This window comes from Ascidiella aspersa, chromosome 1, assembly GCF_963924565.1.
Source record: "Ascidiella aspersa chromosome 1, kaAscAspe10.2, whole genome shotgun sequence".
NCBI lineage: Eukaryota > Metazoa > Chordata > Ascidiacea > Phlebobranchia > Ascidiidae > Ascidiella > Ascidiella aspersa.
The window spans coordinates 12,895,762-12,916,280 of NC_139447.1; the positions used below are offsets into that span (position 1 = coordinate 12,895,762).

Genomic DNA, 20,519 nt, shown 5'->3' on the forward strand with positions numbered 1-20,519 from the left:
CAATAGTCTATCAAAATGTACAGTTGCTTTTCTCTGAAAAGAATGATACCAAATGATGAACATGCTATTATTATACTACATGTTATAAAAAAACAGATGAGATGAATATTGAGGATACATCATTGTAAAAGAATTGATTGATCAATGTAAACAGGTATTTTAAAATTAAAATGACAAATTTCATATTTCATAAAACAGGGAATTTCAGTGTTGACTAAAATAAAGCAAATGGTATTTTCAAACTACCTATTCTGTTTATAAATTTACATATACATTCAATGGGTATCTTACAGTCCTACAGTTTGTTGTAACTTAGTAACGGTAAGAGGGATTTTGCTACGACTAGCACTTGAACTATTTATTTTACAGTTTTAGTCAGATATTGAAACCTTTGCACACTATATACTTTGATATTTACTGTCAGATATTAACAACTTATGTATATATATACACAGAGCTACTTTCCAAAGTCAACTACACAAAGACAACTGCTTGTAAGTTAAACACAACAGGATTTTCAACACTAATGTTGCTTGATTAAAGATTTACTCAAACGTTCCAAGAATGCTACATAGTTCTCTATGGGCTTTGATTTTGTTTAAAGCCAACTACAACCTCTAGTTTGTGTTCCAAACTCATTGGCCAATTTGTTAAAAAAACTAATTTGTTTAAAACCGCCATAATTTGTCACTCCTATTACAAGTGCAAGTATGTTTAGTTATGCGTTTGTTTTTATACATTGTTTTTCATTTTTGCTACATGACGTTAATTAATTAAAATTTCCAATAGTGCATGATGTTTTTAAGGGGTTAAATAGCAATTGTACGAATTCGTTAACGGTTTGTTAAGTTGAACAAAGGTTAACCACCACTTATTTACCCCGATATCCCTATTCCAAACGACACTTTAACCTAACCCTTAGTTTGATAAACAAACAGACCAGTGCCCAATCGTTCCATTGCTCTCTAAGCTAAATATTTTGATGTTTTGATTTCAATGTAAGGGTATTCCGGTTGGCCACGGTCTACTCCGTCGTAGGATTACATTTGGGTTTCATAAAAACGTTATTTTATTGCTATTTTGCGCTAATGGTGCTTATTCTCGTTACGCTTTTCTATTACGCTGTGTAATAATAAGCTCATCTGTCATTGGTTTATGTTTTTCTACTTAGATTTGTGACTCTTACTCACTAATTGGCTCACACTTTTGTTAAGAATTGCAACTTTCTTTTCGTCAATTTAGAACAAACTACTATGCCATGTGAAAAGTATCTGTTTTGTGTTGCTTTTGGGTAATATTGTTTATTTTTTCCGTATTTGTCTGTGTTTTTAACGTTCTACTCTGAAATGGTAAAAAACAGTTATCAATGTAGGGCGGCCTTCTTTTTAACATTGTTTTGAATATGCTTCTGTGCAAAAAAACAAATACTTTTGACCGTAGTCATTAACTTGATCGATTAATATTGTCATAAATCGTCATCTCCTGCGTAGTATAACTTGCCAAGAGTAAAATTTGATTGTGCCTAATAATATGAAATAAACAAAACAGTTGTTAATAAAATACGATTTTAATGCTGTTACCAAGTTATTTAGAAATGTAGTGCTAGTTAAATCAAGAAAACTATTACGTGGTAAATAACGTGTTATTACAAAATATTACTAAATAACGTGTTATTACAAAAAAACTAAAATTTAAGTGCACTTTATCATAGAAATACATTGTTGAGGAAAAAACAGCTCCATGTTGTGTAGTGTAGTGATCTTGTGACCTTGTGGGCAACAATTAAGTTGTGCGAGCCAAGTTTAAAAACGACTTCGATAACTTATTGTTATCTAATTCACTTTTAATAAAAGCAAAGAATTCAGTGTAAAGCAGGTTTAGTCACGTTCTTTTAAAATATAGTGTTAAAATTTAACATATCACATATTTTTTCCGCTTTTGTTTAACGTACACGATGGAAAAAATTCATCACTCTACATCTATGCCTATTAATTTGGATATTTGCACTGGTGTTTTACCAATTTTTATTAAGAATGGTTTAATCTTGTTTTGAAACAAATCCGGTCAGCTGGGTTGTGGTGTTTCAGTGCAGACGACGTTTAATTCGCCTTTGCCAATTGTACAAACGACCTTGTTATTGCGGTGAATTCTATCGCCACCTTGCGGATTACATAATTCTGCGATTTCGTCAATTTATATAAAATATTTTAGTGGAATTTTATGCCTAAGCTCCAACAGATATAATTAGGACAGATGTACAACGTCCTAAAATATCGAAGTTTTTATCGATTAGGCCTAAATTTTACCTCAAAAATGTTCTAGGTTCCGTTTTATAACAAAAAATATTGTAAGGTTTTATAACAACAGGAGCCTAAAATGTATAGCTCTGCTGTATTGCTTGGTTTATCTCGACATTTTTTTTTAAATAAGATAATCTAAGTGTTACATTAGTGGAAAAAATGATTGAGATGAACTATCACAAGAGATACAAACATTTTGAGACCGAGATAAACACTTAATTAGTATTAACGTGTTCGCTTTACAATGGACATATAATATTTTAATCTCAATATCCAATTCTTGAATCGTGATACAGATTGTAAGTTTAGTTTATTGCATTAAAAACGGCCCGAACAATTAAGGTCATTTCATTTGATTCACTATTAAAGGGTTGAATATTTACTTCGCAAACGTGACAAACATTTAAAAATCGACGCATTGTTTTCACGATCGAAATATAGATTCCGAGTTTAAATCATTTACTTCCGAAACGAGAGGAACATTTCAATATCGACATTGATCGGAAAACAGATTTCGTGTTTGATTCATTTCCTTTGGAAAGTAGATGGATATTTCAAGATCGACACTGATCGGAATATAAGCTTCGATATCGACTTAGTAACTTCGCAATCAAAATACAGATTTCGGGTTTGACTTATTTACTTCAGAAACTAGATGGACATTTCAAGATCGACACTGATCGGAATATAAGCTTCGATATCGACTTAGAACTTCGCGATCGAAATGCAGATTTCGTGTTTGACTTATTTCCTTCAGAAACTTGATGGATATTTCAAGATCGACACTGATCGGAATATAAGCTTCGATATCGACTTAGAACTTCGCGATCGAAATGCAGATTTCGTGTTTGACTTATTTCCTTCAGAAACTTGATGGATATTTCAAGATCGACACTGATCGGAATATAAGCTTCGATATCGACTTAGAACTTCGCGATCAAAATACAGATTTCGGGTTTGACTTATTTACTACCGAAATGAGACTAACATTTCAAGATCGACACTGATCGGAATATAAGTTTTGATATCCACCTATTAACTTCATAATCGAAATACAGATTTCGTGTTTGACTTATTTCCTTCAGAAACTTGATGGATATTTCAAGATCGACACTGATCGGAATATAAGCTTCGATATCGACTTAGAACTTCGCGATCGAAATGCAGATTTCGTGTTTGACTTATTTCCTTCAGAAACAACTTGATGGATATTTCAAGATCGACACTGATCGGAATATAAGCTTCGATATCGACTTAGAACTTCGCGATCGAAATGCAGATTTCGTGTTTGACTCATTTACTACCGAAATGAGACTAACATTTCAAGATCGACACTGATCGGAATATAAGTTTTGATATCCACCTATTAACTTCATAATCGAAATACAGATTTCGTGTTTGACTTATTTCCTTCAGAAACTTGATGGATATTTCAAGATCGACACTGATCGGAATATAAGCTTCGATATCGACTTAGAACTTCGCGATCGAAATGCAGATTTCGTGTTTGACTCATTTACTTCCGAAATGAGACTAACATTTCAAGATCGACACTGATCGGAATATAAGTTTTGATATTCACCTATTAACTTCATAATCGAAATACAGATTACGAGTTTGTGCCATCTTCTAAAACAATCATCTTAAACATTTCATTTTTTTATGAAAATATAACTATTTTTACAGGAAAAAAACAGATTGTTCTTTAATATTTACCGCTACTTAGTATGTATGACGATATTAAAACATCTCGATCATAAAGTAAACATGTTGATCTTATTCTTAATGTAATCGTTCGAAGGTTGGTCCCGATCGTGGAGCTAATAAGTCAAACTCAAAATTGCTATCTCGATTATGAAGCAAACTCGAAATATATTTTTCTATTGCAACGTTGATAAGCCGATATCAAAACTTATATTTCGATCAGTGTCGATCTTGAAATATTCATCTCGTTTGTGGAGTTAATAAGTCGATATCAAAACTTATATTTCGATCAGTGACGATCTTGAAACATTCGTCTCGTTTGTGAAGTAAATAAGTCAAACTCGAAATCTATATTTCGATCGCGGAGTAAGTAATAATTCGACATCAAAACTTATATTTCGATCAGTGTCGATCTTGAAATATTCATCTCGTTTGTGGAGTTAATAAGTCGACATCAAAACTTATATTTCGATCAGTGTCGATCTTGAAATATTCATCTCGCTTGTGAAGTAAATGATTTAAACTCGAAATCTGTATTTCGATTATGAAGTTATAGTAGGTGGATATCAAAACTTATTTTCTGATCAGTGTCGATCTTAAAATGTTCACCTTGTTTCGGAAGTAAATGATTTAAACTCGGAATCTATATTTTGATCATAAAAATAATGCGTCGATTTTCAAATACGTTAATACTAATTAAGTGTTTATCTCGGTCTCAAAATGTTTGTATCTCTTGTGAAAGTTCATCTCAATCATTTTTCTCACTGTTGTACCACTAAGATTATCTTATTTAAAAAAAATGTCGAGATAACCCAAGTAATACAGCAGAGCTATGCATTTTAGGCTCCTGTTGTTATAAAACCTTACAATATTTACTGAGGTAAAATTTAGGCCTAATCGATAAAAATTTTGATATTTTAGCACGTTGTACATCTGTCTTAATTATATCTGTCGAGGCTTAGGCATAAAATTCGATTTAAACATTTTATATAAATTGACAAAATCACAGAATTATGTAATCCGCAAGGTAGCGATAGAATTCACCGCAATAACAAGGTCGTTTGTACAATTTGCGAGGGCGTATTAAACGTCGTCTGCACTGAAACACTACAACACAGCTGACCAAGCATACGACGGATTTATTTTAAAGCAAGATTAAACCATTCTTAATAAAAATTGGTAAAACACCAACACAAATATGTAAGGAATAAGCATAGATGCAGATAGATAAAATTTTTCCGTCGTGCACGTTACACAAAAGCGGAAAAAAACATGTGATTTGTTACATTTTTACCTTCTATTTCAAAATAACGTAACTAAACCTGCTTTACACTAAATTCTTTGCTTTTCTTAAAAGTATATTAGATAACAATAAGTTATCCAAGTCGTTTTTAAACTTGGCTCGCAAAACTTAATTGTTGCCCGCAAGGTCACTTGATTACTACATAACACAACAGCTGTTTTTTCCTCAACATTGTATTCCTATGATAAAATGCACTCAAGTTTTAGTTTTTGAAGACTTGACATTTTAGCGTTTTAGTCAAAAATACCAGACTTTTTTATTTAAGAACATTCTTGAAATATTTTTTTGTAATACCACGTTATTTACCACGTAATGGTTTTCTTGATTTGACTGGGACTACATTTCTAAATGACTTGTTAACAGCATTAAAATCGCCTTTCATTAACAACTGTTTTGTTTATTTCATATTATTAAGCACAATCAAATTTTACTCTTGGCACGTTATACGACAAGAGATGACGATTTATGACAATATTAATCGATCAAGTTAGTGAATAACTTGAAAAGTATTTGTTTTTTTACACGGAAGCATATTCAAAATGACGTTTAAAATGAAGGCCGCCCCAAATTGATAACCGTTTCAGAGTAGAACGTTACAAAACAGATTAATACGGAAAAAAATAAACAATATCACCCAAAAGCAACACAAAACAGATACTTTTTACATGGCATAGTAGTTTGTTCTAAATTGTCAATGAGAAAGTTGCAATTCTTAACAAAAGTGTGAGCCAATTAGTGAGTAAGAGACACAAATGGAAGAAGAAATACATATGGCAGTTAAGCTTATTCCACAGCGTAATAGAAAAGCAAGAACAAGCACCATTAGCCCAAAAATAGCAATAAAAACAAATAATACCAACCAAAATACCCTTACGTTGAAATCAAAACATCAAAATATTTAGCTTAGAGAGCAATGGGAAGATTGGGCACTGATCTGTTTGTTTATAAAACTATAAGGGTTAGGTTGAGGGTTGGAATAGGGATGTCAATTTGGGTAAATAAGTGGTAGTTAAGCTTTGTTCAACTTAACAAACCGTTGACGAATTCGTACAATTGCTATTTAACCCCTTAAAAACATCATGCACTATTGAAAATATTAATTAATTAACGTCATGTAGCAAAAATGAAAAATAATGTACAAAAATAAACGCATAAACTAAACATACATGCACTTGTAATGCGAGTGACAAATTATTCCTTTTTTGAAACATATTAGTTTTTTAACAAATTAGTCTATGAGCTTGGAACACAAACTAGAGGTTGTAGTTGGCTTAAACAAAATCAAAGCCCATAGAGAACCATGTAACATTCTTGAAACGCTTGAATAAATCTTTAATCAAGCAACATTAGTTTGCGAGAAAGCGTGTTGTGCTTAACTTGAAATCGGTTGTCTTTGTTAAGCTGACATTGGAATCCCTCAAGTTGCTCTGTACATACATATATACAGAAGTTGTTATTATCTGGCAGTAAATATTAAAGTATATGGTGGGCAAACTTTAACGTCAATATCTGACTAAAACTGAAAAATAAATTGTGAAAGTGCTATTGGTAGCAAAATCCCTCTTAGCATTACTAAGTTACAACAAACTGTAGGATTGTAAGATACCCATTGAATGTATATGCAAATATATAAACAGAATAGGTAGTTAGAAAACATCATTAGCTTTATTTTAGGCATTATAATTTCAACACTGAAATTCACAGTTTTATGAAATATGAAACTTAGTCATTTTAATTTTAAACACCTGTTTGTATTGATTGATCAATTATTTTACAATGATGTATCCTCAATATTCATCTCATCTGGTTTATCATAACATGTAGCATAATAATATCATGTTTATCATTTGGTATCAGTTCTTCAGAGAAAAGCAACTTTACATTTTGATAGACTATTGCTGAATTCTAAAAAACAAATTAAAGAAAAACAATCCTGATTAAAAAACTAATGTTAAACTGTTCCACATGTCATCTATAGGATTTAAGCAAGTGACCAATTTGTAATTAATTTTTCCTAAAGATGAAAAAAGGAACTAGGATTCCTGTTATCTAACAAAATGTCTGGAAGCTGATTTTTTTGTTTAAATCTATCTATGCCTTCAAACCCCAATTTTAATACAGGCAAAGCAATTCTTTAAACAAATGCCTAGTCATGTTGTTTTTTTAGTCAACATTCTAATAGGATTTGTTTATTAAAAATATGTAAAAATTAAAACAGAAGTGTAGTTAAAATTTGATTGGTATTTTCCAATTAATGACACAAATATAAACAGGTTGTTAGAACTCCAAAATACCAATATTATCTAGTAATCGAGAATGTCGTACCAGTACAGATACACTTTATTAGCAAAATGCCTTAAAATGCTCATGAAGTTTGAAGGGCAATATATAGTTTAGCAGAGGTGCTGGTTGAAATACTTCTCTATCGATAAGACATAAGTATAAATTACACTGTACATCTTTGCTGAAAATGTGTAAAAATCCAGGGAAAATAATTTAGTAGTCTCAAATAATGTCAGTACAAAAAATTACATATAATTTTTTATTTAGAATCCAGTGGTATAAAGTAACATTAAACCTAATTGTGATTCTGTCTTGCAATAAGAGATATTTCCAACAACATTTTTCTAAAATAACCAGCGTCTTGTTTTTCTGAGGCATTTTCATAGCTGTTTGTTATTTAGATATAACTAAAATATCACCTATGCATTAAAGAGATTTGTAAACCCGAAAAAATAACTGATTTGTATTGGACAGTTTATCAAAAAGTAATTAAAATATTAATGAAATTGTTGATGGGCATTTGTTGCACCTATTACGATTATCTAAACAGTTGGAAAGGATCTTAAGATTCAAATCCAAATTTATATTGTATCTAATTTCTCTGTTTTGGATGTTGAAACCAATATAGTTCAAGTTTTACAGCAAAGAATTGCCTCAATTGTACATACGCAATTTAAAATATTAATGAAATTGCATACTGAATTTGTTGCACCCATTATGCTTAGCTGAAGAGTGGGTTAAACATAGGGATATTCAATATTTAATAGAGAATCTTTAAGCTTATATTGTATCTAATTTTGCTGTATTTGATGGTTGGAACCAATATAGTTTTTAGCTTGAAGTATAGGTTGAGCTTGGAGTGCAAAGAGTTGCTCCTAATTGTACATACGCAAATGGCAAGTTTGAATAAAGGTCTGTAGCAGTGGCGAAACAATTACTGTACTTGCTATAAAGGTAGCCATGTACTGCGACACCAGCATTTTTCTAATTATTTGCTGTTAATCTTCGCCTAATAATAATATTTGCGTGGGGTTACTCGAGGTTAACAAAGGTTACTTTACAGTGTATTTACCCAGTGATAATAAGATATTAATGGCAAATAGAAACATGTTCTTTTCAGCATCATATTCAGCTGATTAACCAGATCAGCTGTAGCAAAACTTAAATACAATACAACAGTTCCCCCCCTTTGTAAAGAGCTCATTGTGCTGCACCGCACTCATTAAATAAACAAAAAAATAAGTTTGGGCAACAACCAGGTGTTTCTGTTATGATATTTTTTGTTGGTAGTTATGGACTACAATTTATACAACTTTTTGAAATGTCAGTTGTTTATAATGTTGAATATTTGTTTTAATTTCATGATATTAATATAAATGTTAGCAAATAGTTTTGCGGTTGATTGCTGTATTGCCTTTTTAAAAGTATATCATGAATAATAAAGCTCTGACTCTACTAAATTGCTTTGCACTGCATAGTTATCACATGTGATTAAAATAAAATTGTAATGACACCAAGTTACATGTCGAAGACAGGATTGGCAAGGTAAAATAGTATTAGTAACCGTTAAATGTGTTGTTTTCAGTCAGCATTTCATGGCCCTGCCCAAAAAACACTAAAATTGTTATTTAGCCAATTGACAAAAAAGCTCAATTTGTTATAGAGCCTCAATTTGTTATGCTCAATTTGTTATGATGTTGAAAATGAATAAAGAGTTATTCGAAACGTCCAAAATGATACCTACTTCTGTATGGCCTTTGATATTCTTATTACGTCTTACTACAACCTCCAACCATTATGCTCCAAAGTTATAGAGCCAATTTTCAGAAAATACTAAGTTTGTTATACAACCAATTGCCATTGTTTGTTCACAATATAAAACAATCGCGGCAATCACAACAACCAACAATTACTTTTGATATAGTAACATTATACTGTGTGGAGGCTAGCATTCACATATATTATATAGCTTGGTGTAAAGAAACAAAAGTCAGCTCACCGAGAGACACTTTGATGTAGGGCTGCGCCTTTCTACTAGATAGTTATTTTTCATGTTTAAATAAACGTTCTGATTATTGGTAAAAAAACGCTTTTATGATTTAAAAGAATTGGTTCGGTTACGATACTTTGGCACGGGAAGAAGTTATAAGATAAAAATTGGCACGCCGGCATGTTTGAGTTGGACACCCCTGGTTTAATGTTTATTATAGTTTGGAATCCAACCTCAACTAAATCTTTTTCTATAATTTACTAATTGGGGTGTGCACCTGTCCTGGAGAACAGAATAGGCTGTAATAACCTTACAAATGCAATTTGTCTAGTTTAGATAAAGTTCAACTGAAAACTGTACTAGGGGTTTTATATTGTGATTGTGGAGTTAATCTGATTCCACAGTAAATTTCCATAAAATGCACAAAGTGCAACTGCATAAGATAAGGCAAACTTTCCAACTTGGGTACAATGTTCTTTAAGCAGTGGCCTACAAACTTTTTTGTCGCTGCCCAAAATGCTCTTTCAAGAGCTTTTAAAGGCCCAGTACATGAAGCGAATTATATCACAGAGTTTTTGTCATAAAACACTTAATACTAATAATTAGACGTTTAGTGCAAAAAGTTTATAGTTTCATTTAATAAAAATTTACTTTGTAGCATTTATAAGTCACACAGCTCAACATACGATAGTATGCACAGCATTTGGGGCATAAACAGTTTAATGCAGTATAGATTTTGGGGGATGTATAGCATGGTGGCACTATGATGCTACAATGAGCAAAAGTAAAAAAATACTCCTAAGCACACCATTTTTTAAAACACATTACAGTGAATGTGAAAGTTATCAAGAGTCGTTTAAGGAGGCAGTCCATGAGCCAACACAAAAAAGATCAAAACTGAAGAAACTGCCTCAGTGTTTTAAAGTGCATATTGTCAGTGTAGCGATAGTCAGGTTCTTGAAAATATGTAAATTCAAAAAATTCAGCATAGCTCTGCTTTTAATAAATACAGTTCACAGTGCAGCAAGAACATGTCTCGCAAGTATTGCAATATGATTGTTGTGTATGGTTGGGTGTATTTCCAGTAGCTGTGTTAAACTATATTATAGCACAAGAGTCCATCATGGAAAGTATGACAAGTGCACCCACAATTATTTTTAACAGACTAGACCAGCGTTTCTCAACCGGTGCGCCCGGCGCACTGGTGCGCCATGGAAGGCTGCCAGGTGCGCCACAAGCAAAAAGAAAAAATAATGTAGGTCCTATTATATAAAACATATTTTTTACTTTCCAATTAACTTAGCTCATTGATTTCACAAGGCTTTCAAGTGGAAAACTCAATAAGCCTACAAAGCAGCAATATCTAAATCATATAATTAATCTATAACAGGCTTCCATAGTTGGCCTATTAAAACCCCGAAAAAATAACGCCATATTCGCAGTAATAACCACAACAGAATAAGATCTAAAATAGTCTAGATAAGACCTAAACATGTCAAAATAAGTTCAAAATTAATCGGAATAAGACTTAAATGGACAAAATAACGTTTTCAGTCTTAAACACTGGAGTCCCTTTAAAGATATGCAACTATTAAACAATATTTGAAAAATAGCAGTAAGAGAAATACCGGGTACACCTAAAAAAATTCTCGCTCGCTTCGCTCACAAGGTGCGCCGCCACGTTTTCATACGTCTTTAGGTGTGCCACCAAGTCAAAAGGTTAAGAAACACTGGACTAGACCTTCAACCCTTGAAAATGAATATAATAGCAGTTTTTCAACAAATTATATTGGCGGGTGCAGTTTTGACCTTAGTTGCATCAGGTCACCCCAAATTTTCTGGCAGTGCAATCGCAAGATTTCATCAAAATCTGTCATATTTTTCATACGGGACAAGGGCGATGGCGGGTAAGCTAGTCAGTTGCTGACTTTGGTTCGGGGGAAAACGAAATATGCCAGGACAGTTTTAAACTAAGATTTGGTCTATTTACGCACAGCGCACAAGTTACAATTACAAATATGTTGGCTCGCTACATGTTTAGACCTGGGCAACTAGACAAGCCACAAAAAATGATTGCTTAAACGGCTGTGTTTCTTGATAAGTGATAGGTCCAGACTAGTGAAAACAGTTTAATACTAATAAAAATGTGACCGAATGTTGGCGGTAGTCGGGTCACAGACTCGTTCTGCAGGTATAGCGTTATTTGAGTAACAAAGCCCTTTACTATACATTAGGCTGCCCAAAACGGTAGTAAAGACTAGTAAGCAACCATCTTGTATAGGTTAGATTGCGCCTAACATTTTCAACAATATATTATTGCTGCAATGCAATAACAGGGAAAGCTACTTGTACAGACAGTGGCTCTGCAGGCTACATGACACCCTCAGGGCCGAATATAATACACTTTATCATGACTAAAACATAGCTGACAGGAAATGTTAACTGATCAGGTAATTACTTTTTGCCTTTTTTCATAATTTTTAAAACCGTGCTGACAGAAAGACAACTTTTTAAGCTGAATTGAAGTTTTTTAGCTTTACGGTCGCTACAATGGGGAGTCCCCTTATACGAGAGTATAAGTTTTAAAAAAATATTAAAAATTCTACATTTTCGTATTTCCTAGTTATTCGTAAACTAAATATATTTTTGCTGTTTTTATTCATTATTACTTAAGTAGTTCATCTTTGCATCATTCTCGGGTGAAATCGTTACCTTTGTGTAATAAAAAAGCAAAATATTGCGTTTCTCTATAGCCGCTTGCCAGTAAATCACATTCACGAAGATTCGTGAGTGCTATGAACCGAGTGGAATAAGCTCTTTGCATAAAGCAGGCAAGTTTACCCACCAGTGGGTCAGTGGACATCCACGGGACTGCTTTAAGGCCGCAGAAGTGAAATTATAAGACGGCTTGAAGCGACCTAAACGAGTCGGATCGGGTGTCCTTGTCAAGTGTAACAAACCGAAGGTAATGTCTGAAGATCCACGATTTGTGTGACAGATTCCGTAAATATTTAAAAAAGTATCTAAACTTATCGAGTTATGATAAAACACTTTAACAATATTTCAATTTTAACCATGGATTGATTATCGGCGCTCTTTCACTATTGTACGTAAAAATTAATAAAAAAAAAACTTCCTTCAAATTCTGCAAACCACAACGCATATTGTTTGGGTTAGGGTGCGGGTTAGCGTTTGGTTGAGGGTGGGTCAAGTTATTATTAATAATAAACATAATAATACTTGACCCACCCTCAACCAAACGCTAACCCGCACCCTAACCCAAACAACATGCGTTGTGGTATGCGGTATTCTTTTGTTTTGTTTTTTGCATAACTTTTCACGTACATAGTTAAAGAGCGCCTGATTATCCACTTAAACGAGGCCAAGTTTAATGAAATAAAAGTCAAACTAAGCTACAAAATTAAAGCACAAGTCGTAACCACCATGGCCCACAAAGGAGTTGATTTTTAGCATTATATTAACAAAAAAAAAAGATAAATATTGTTTCTTCCTAAAAAAAAACGCGGACTTGTAGTAAGTTGACAGATTGGAAATTTCTGCGGAGGCGCAATTTGTTAAAAGATTGGACACTGGTGTAGAATCCTACCACCTTTTTTCCAGGGGTTTGTATTGCTAACATTTTTTGGGTTAGGGTGTATTTTAGGGTTTGTGTTTGCATGGGTCAAGTATTATTATTCTACCATATTTATTTATTTATTGCAATTGTGTTTTTTGATTAATTGATTCGTACATGTAAAAAGGATTCTGGACCACTGCCAAAAATTGTACTGTTGAAAGCTTTCAGGCCCCAAAGTTGATTAAGCGTGCAAAAATTGATTCTAGTTTAAGGTTTTCAGTAGTACTTTATTAACCGCTGCACAGTTTTAGAAATAACTTTTTACAGCAACACAGAATTTAGCAGTAGCTTTATATAGCCACACATTTTTGCACAATATCCAAAGTTGTCAATCTTGGCGAGCGGTATCTGCTCTTTTTCAAGCCTAATTTCAATTGTTGCATATTTAGTGGATTAACAAATCAAGACTTGTTTTAGATGGCAGAATTCAATGTTGGAACTCGTGTTGTAGTAGACTATTCAATTGGGACAGTGAAGTTCATTGGTCTAGTTCCTCCAAGCCAAGGTAATTGTGTATGTTCTATGCAAATGTTTATGTTCTATGCAAAAACCTTTAGGGGAAAGAAATAGAGAAATTTAATTATTTTTTTTTGTGTGTTTTTTTTGTGATTGACAAAGTAAGAAATAAGACTCCTGGCCCTAAATATCTTTTGGTGCCCTTTTAACAGTAACCAGATCAAAAAAAAAAAAATTTTTAACCTATTTTTTAGTGTTATGTCTCTAAATGGAACATAATGTTTTATACAGTTGGTTAAATAGGTATGAGAAATACAGACCCCAAGTTAAGAACTACTGTTCTACAACACAAATTAATTATTTGTTGCTAAAGGGGAATGGATTGGCTTAGAGTGGGATGAAGAGGATCGTGGAAAGCATGATGGATCGAAAAATGGCATAACATACTTTACCTGCAGGTGTGGCTTTAAGCATACTTTAAAATTAGATCTTTAGTTTTTGTAGTAGGGGACATCTAATGACATCTTGCTTCTAGAGTCTAGACTGTTCCCATTATTTATTAATATTTTAGTATTAAAGAGAACTTTTTGATGTGAAATACCATCTATCAATTTTAATGAAAAGGTAGCATTTAAAATCCAAAAATAATAACTCACAGGATAATATGTAACATTAAAACAACACTCTTTGATTACAAAAAAAAAACAATCAAAAATAATGTACTTTTGACATATTGAGTATTATCTGTAGACATCCTACTGGAGGATCTTTTGTAAGAAGAACTAAAATTAATCTTGGAATATCACTTTGTGAGGCTATTAAGGATAAGTACCTTGCATCGTACAATGTGTCTTCTGGGGACGATTATATGTATATTGCAACACAATCTGGTCAGAAAAAGGTTGAGGCAATAGCATTGGAGAAAAACTTGCTGCAGGCCAGGTAAAGATTTACTGAAATATGTTACTGTTGGTCTTTAGTACTAATTTTGTATGTTTTTAAGCGAACTTATTAAGCTCCGCGATGTCATTTTAAGAGGTCAATCAATATCTTCAATGGGGCCTCCCGGAGAGCTAAACCAAATGACGCCAAGTATGTTTATTTTAGTTGTGTACAAATATTCAATTTAAATATACCGAAGTTCAATTATTTACTATGCTAGAGTTATATGATTGGTAAAATAGTAAGGTTACAAAATAAGTCTATTTTTAACATGAATGGTGTTCAGTGATGTAATAACACATGTTTACCAAACGTAGGAAGCATAAACTATAACCACAAAGAATTAAGAACAATGGCAAATGCTCTGGCCTTGTTTTGTTAATTTGCTATATTTTTTAAGGTTTTGCATTAAAAACAAAACTTGAATTTTTATATTTTAGACATTGTTGAACTGAACCTTTCCAAAAATTTACTGTCATCTTGGTTGACTGTATGCCATATTGCCGATGAGTTGCCGCATTTGCAAATTCTTAATATTGGAGAAAACATGTTGGCATTTAGCAAGGATTGCCTTCAATATGTAAAAGCCTTTTCCTCCGTCAAAACTTTAGTTCTCAATAAATGTGATCTAACATGGAATGAGGTTAGTGCAGTAGCACTGTGTCTAATTTTTAAAAGAACAATTTGGTTTGATACATGAACATAAAATTATTATATATAATACACATTTTGGCCTTTTAAACGAAATTTCAAATTATTATTTTTAAAGATGTAAAGTTAAAGTTTTTAAAGCGATATTTTAAACAGACTTTCACGGAACATTACCGATAAACTTTCATGTATCTTATTATTTCAGGTGTTAAAATGTGCTGAGCTATGGCCAAACATTGAACAGCTGCATTTGGAACAGAACAACATCACGGACATGAGAGTCCCACCTGAGACAATCTTTCGAAAATTACAGTTTTTAAATTTATGTGGAAATAATATTAAACATTGGGAACATATAAGATGTATTTCAGGGCTACCAAAGTAAGAGTAAAATAAGTTTGGATCATAAATTTACTCTAATTGAAACAAGTTATCACGTTTTATGAATGCTGTAAATGCAAGAACAGTCATTTAACAGAGGTCAAGAAGTTCATGAAAATGTCTAAACTAGTAATTTGTATCACTGCACTACTAAATACTATTCGTCTGACGTTGTTTAGACCACCATCTGATTTTCCTAATGCTTTTTCCACAAGAGGTATTACATTAGATAGCCACTCAAACTGATTTTAATACCACACATATCTGTGTATTTTTGACAGTTTAACAGAACTCCATCTTTCTCAATGCGGTTTATCGAAAGTAGAACTCGTGAGTGATGAATTTGTCACACTGAAGTACATCGCACTGGCCGAAAATCTGTTCGAAACGGTAAGCAAAACATTTATGAGTTGAAATTTTTGGGAACAAACATCCGAAAATGTATATAATTTAAATACCCCCGAATATGGACCAACCTTTATTACGCGGACAAATTTTAATGCGAAAATAATTAAAAAACATCGCAAGACAGCAGGGTTCCGTCCGAAAAGAGACAACGCGTTAAATGCCACGTGCGTGAATTTATGTCGCTAAAAAACTCACAAAAAATCAATAGAAGGATCAAATTCGCCCAAAAGTGAACCGAACGCGTTATTTGCAAGCCGAGAACCACTCGACCTGATTTTGCAAAGCTAGAGCATTGTTTCTTTTTTGCCAAAGTCGCCCGACGGCGGATTTCCATTTTACACTGTTCCCTCTTTGTAGCATCGGGTTTTCGACGAGCTCAACAAGCTGCCCAGCCTGAATGAGCTAAGGTTCCGCAACAACCTGATTCACAAGAAAGAATCGTTGGAAGACATTCGCGAGGCCGCTATCGGCAAAATCGGGCGCCTTGCTCGCTTCAACGCCAACGAGGTTTTTATATCAGCCCCTTTGCTTGTTCTTTAATACGCTTGCGTTTGAGGCAACTAAAGGTTGTCGTATAAGTAGAGTACACATTCTCTCTTTCTATCTTTACTTTTCTCCTGCAAATAGCAGCTAATGGAAAGTAGGACTGGTTTTCTTTAATCGTCCAATTACACTAGCGACACAGAGTAAGCGAAGGGAAATTAAAACCAAACACCAAAACCAAAAATGACATTCTCAATAAAAATGAAATTACATTTTTCAAAAAAAAAACTAAAAAATAGAAAACCTACCGAAAAAAACACAGAATCCATTGAATGTCCTTTAGATTTTATAGTTCAGATTTTGTTTACTCTAAACTATAAGTGCATTTTATTTTGTTACATTTTTCATCGGTTCTTTGTTTTATCGGCGATGCGCTCTTCGCTGCTGCAACTCGTTTACTTTGCCCAAAAGAAGATATGTTTATAATTCGTATCTAAGTGTCCCAAAACTGTCTTTTTGAAGGTGACGGAGAGAGAGCGCTGCAGTTGCGAGCTGGACTACCTCAAGAAGTACGGACTCCAGTGGAAGGATGCCGGGGGAGATCAAGATCCCGAGAAAAACAATCCGTCGGAGGAATTTCTCCTCCAGCATCCGCGCTACATGGAACTTGTGGCCGGTGCGTTAGGTTTTCAATTCGCTAAAATACCAATATATGTTATCTCGTCGCGTCTGCAGGTAAAAATAAATAACGGTAACAAAAATTATCAAAAGTTTCTGGAAAGAAAAGAGAAACCCGTACTTGGATAATATTTCATTTTGAACAGCCACTTCCATATTTAAGTATTTTATAGTAGCGCTCCTTTGGATTTTTGGCTTGCAAAAAAAAAAAACATAGAACTTTCAACATATCAAATAGAAATGATTCCTTTGACAAACATATTTTGTTCCACATGCCGACTTGTTAAAATCCTGTTCAGGTATCTTCCATCACGGAAAAGAATTGGCAACTTAACGAAAAAAATTATGCAGCCAAAAAATGTCATGGTCGGCACGTGTTTTAAAACTATGTAACAGAAGAACCGCTTATAATTAATACAATGCCTGGCAGCAACAGTGTATTTATTTTAAAATAGGTTTGTCACAATATATTTAAAATATTACCCTTATGATAGAATAAACCCCTTATTCAGCCCAAAATTACCATCTCTAGATTCGTGTCTTTGCAGAGTACGGTGCTCCAGCGGACCACGAACTCATTCGTAAATCGACGGCGCTCAAAGGCAACCTTGTTGGTAAGAAGCTTGCTAAAGTGATTGTGTCTTTAGTTTTTTAAAACTGAAACCGATAGTCAAAGGTATACGTAACACGTTGTACAGTATCAAGGCCGTAAATTCATTAAAGGCTTTAACCTATAGAACTGTTGTGTTCTTTAGGGACCAAACAAAGTTTAACAAAAGTCAAGTTTAACAAATTCGAGTACTACTTACTTATTGTTTTGTGTAGTAAACTGTAATCAACACCAGTAAACAGTATTATAACAGATATAGAGACTTCGTTTCAAACCTGGTATGTTGTGTATTTATCCACGAGTGTACTTGATATGCTGTAAGACTGTAAGTGAATCTATAATTTTATAGTTATGCGAGTATTAATGTTCAAGGCGCGGAAAATGGAAAAACTGACGTAAGGCAAGGGTATAGTCAAAATAGCAAAATCAAAAAAATTAACAGGTACAAAGGTCACTTTTTTTCTTTTGTTTTATTAGGCCAACTTGTAATTTTGCTCTAAAGGTTCGGTTAGACTTAAGTATATAATTGACATACTGTATTTACACCGAAAAGCCATTGCAGACTCACCGATCAATGATGCAAGCAGAGCAGACCAGAAAAACAACTAGCCTGCAGTGAGGTTCGAACTCATGACCTCCGGTCAAGCCGGGACCTGTATTTACAATTAGCTATTTTCGATGCGTTTAATCGCAAATGGCTATATTGCCTATCAGTTCGGCACCGACGAGAGCCGATGCTATAACAGTAGGACAACCCTAGCAATGATGTTGTTTTTGTAGAGGTCAGCTTCAGAGTGGCGGACAGACCGGACTTTAAGCCGGTCTCTCGACGTCTTCCACTCACGATGACCGTTGGTAACGTCAAGATGCTTGCGCAACGCATTGCCAAAGTTGACGTGCGAAAGATGAAACTTGTATACATCAGCAAACTCGTGAGTGAGGTTTTTCGATCACGTTCTTGATGCCGGTATTGCTCTGATTAGTTGACTGATAAAAAAAGCGTCTTCGCGAGATTGGTTGCCTATTGTCCACATGAAAGTCTGTTATTATCAGACCGATGGCCGCTAACTACAGGATTTGTGTTATTGCGTGTCGCCGCTTCGCAAATATGAAAGTTAAAGACTATTAAAAAAGCGGTAACGTTGTTTTTATTGCGTTTTTATGCTGAAATATATTTACAAATATAAGATTGTGCAATCAATCAGTGCTGCCTCATACATGAAATTTAAGAAACAAAATGAACAAATCGTTACGGCGACACTTAAACTTTCACGTTTTGTGCCGCCTCTTGCACCCAAGTTCCACCAAATATTTTATGCTCCAGTACAGTTGAGAAATCACTTGACATGACAATTTATATTACGGACAAATCAAAGCTTGCCAAGACAGCATTTTTTAGCTCAAAATAGTTTTAAACGATAAAAAAATTAAGGGTTTCGAAAGTCTTGGATAAAAGATGCACATTACAAAACTATTGTTTTCTCGAATGCCGCGGACCGTGTTTTTGTAAACCGCCAATCGCCCTTAGATCCCCGACCACGTGATTTCGATGGACCGCGACTTCGAGACTCTGCACGACATTTCGATCGAGCCGGGAGACACGATCGAAATTATGGAGCTCACCAAGTTCGATCGCATGCAGTACATCGCGCACCAACGCAACCTGCGAATGTTTCCCGCAGAACAACGTCGCCAAGTCATCGTAAAAAAGCTGCTTTCTAATGTTTAGGCAATAATTGTTGCGGTTTTCTCATGCTCACAAATGATAAAATGACCTTGCAAAGCAAACGTCGAACAGTCTAGTAGACTTGTACTTTTCAACCGGTGTAATGTGAAGCTCATATAGGTGAGCCGTGCAACTATTTCTATTTTTGTTGCATCATATAGAACACATCTTGGTCAAAAATATAATTTATTTTGTTGTTACTGGTTATTATAAGTTTCATCAATTCCTTCATACTGAAAGCCGTTTTAGTGTTAAAAATTCACCGTTTGTATCTGTGGTTTTATTGTTTCCTTCTACACATCTTACATTGTAGGCCTAAATTAAATTTTTAATGAAAGTGGAACGCAATTTAAGAAAGGCTGGTGAAAGTGGGCCGTGACTCAAAAGGTTTGTCAAAGTGGGTCGACACGTTGAAACGGTTGAGAAGCACTGTTCTAGATTAATTCAGAGGAGGGCTGTGTTTGATTTTCATTACTCTTGTATTGCGCTGGAGAGTTTTGTAAAAATTGTATATATGGCCCAACTTATGGTTTTCGGTGTTTCTTTCGCCTTGTCGTTTGTTGACAAATATAATTGTTTATCCCCTTCCAGCTGTAAACTGTAATTCGAACGCTGCTGCTCTGCAGTTTAAGTGCTTTACGGATATCTTCCATTATCAGATACATATACCGCTTATACTGTTCATTTAGGTAATCAAAATTAGTAATCACACCAGCCCTGAATCGGACAAACCTTGATCGCCATCTCTTCATATGCGTGTTTGCTTTCTATTTTGTCGTACTTGCATTTTAACCAATGTTGGTCCTACTTTTTTAGCCAATATTTCCCCTATCGAATACAATACTCTTCTGTGCGAAGATTGATTGGTAATTCTATTGTAGCCAATGCAATTACATTTTTAATAAAATCAATCTAAAAAAATATCGCGTTTTACTTGGCAGGCTTGCGCGTCAAGCTTTCTCAGCTT

At 34.0% G+C, this 20,519-nt stretch overlaps 1 protein-coding gene across 1 annotated transcript; it reads left to right on the top strand.

The window, feature by feature from the left end:
- The first annotated feature begins 12,525 nt into the window (after window positions 1–12,525).
- Window positions 12,526–20,454, top strand: LOC146167599 (tubulin-specific chaperone E-like). Its single transcript, XM_083388778.1, has 13 exons — window positions 12,526–12,545; window positions 13,635–13,722; window positions 14,047–14,131; window positions 14,424–14,615; window positions 14,677–14,765; window positions 15,056–15,258; window positions 15,472–15,647; window positions 15,929–16,037; window positions 16,413–16,562; window positions 17,061–17,214; window positions 17,765–17,830; window positions 18,607–18,758; window positions 19,355–20,454. Exons 2-13 carry the CDS (start codon window positions 13,635–13,637, stop codon window positions 19,553–19,555), a joined length of 1,665 nt encoding a protein of 554 aa, XP_083244904.1. The 5' UTR covers window positions 12,526–12,545; the 3' UTR covers window positions 19,556–20,454.
- The last annotated feature ends 65 nt before the right edge of the window (window positions 20,455–20,519 follow it).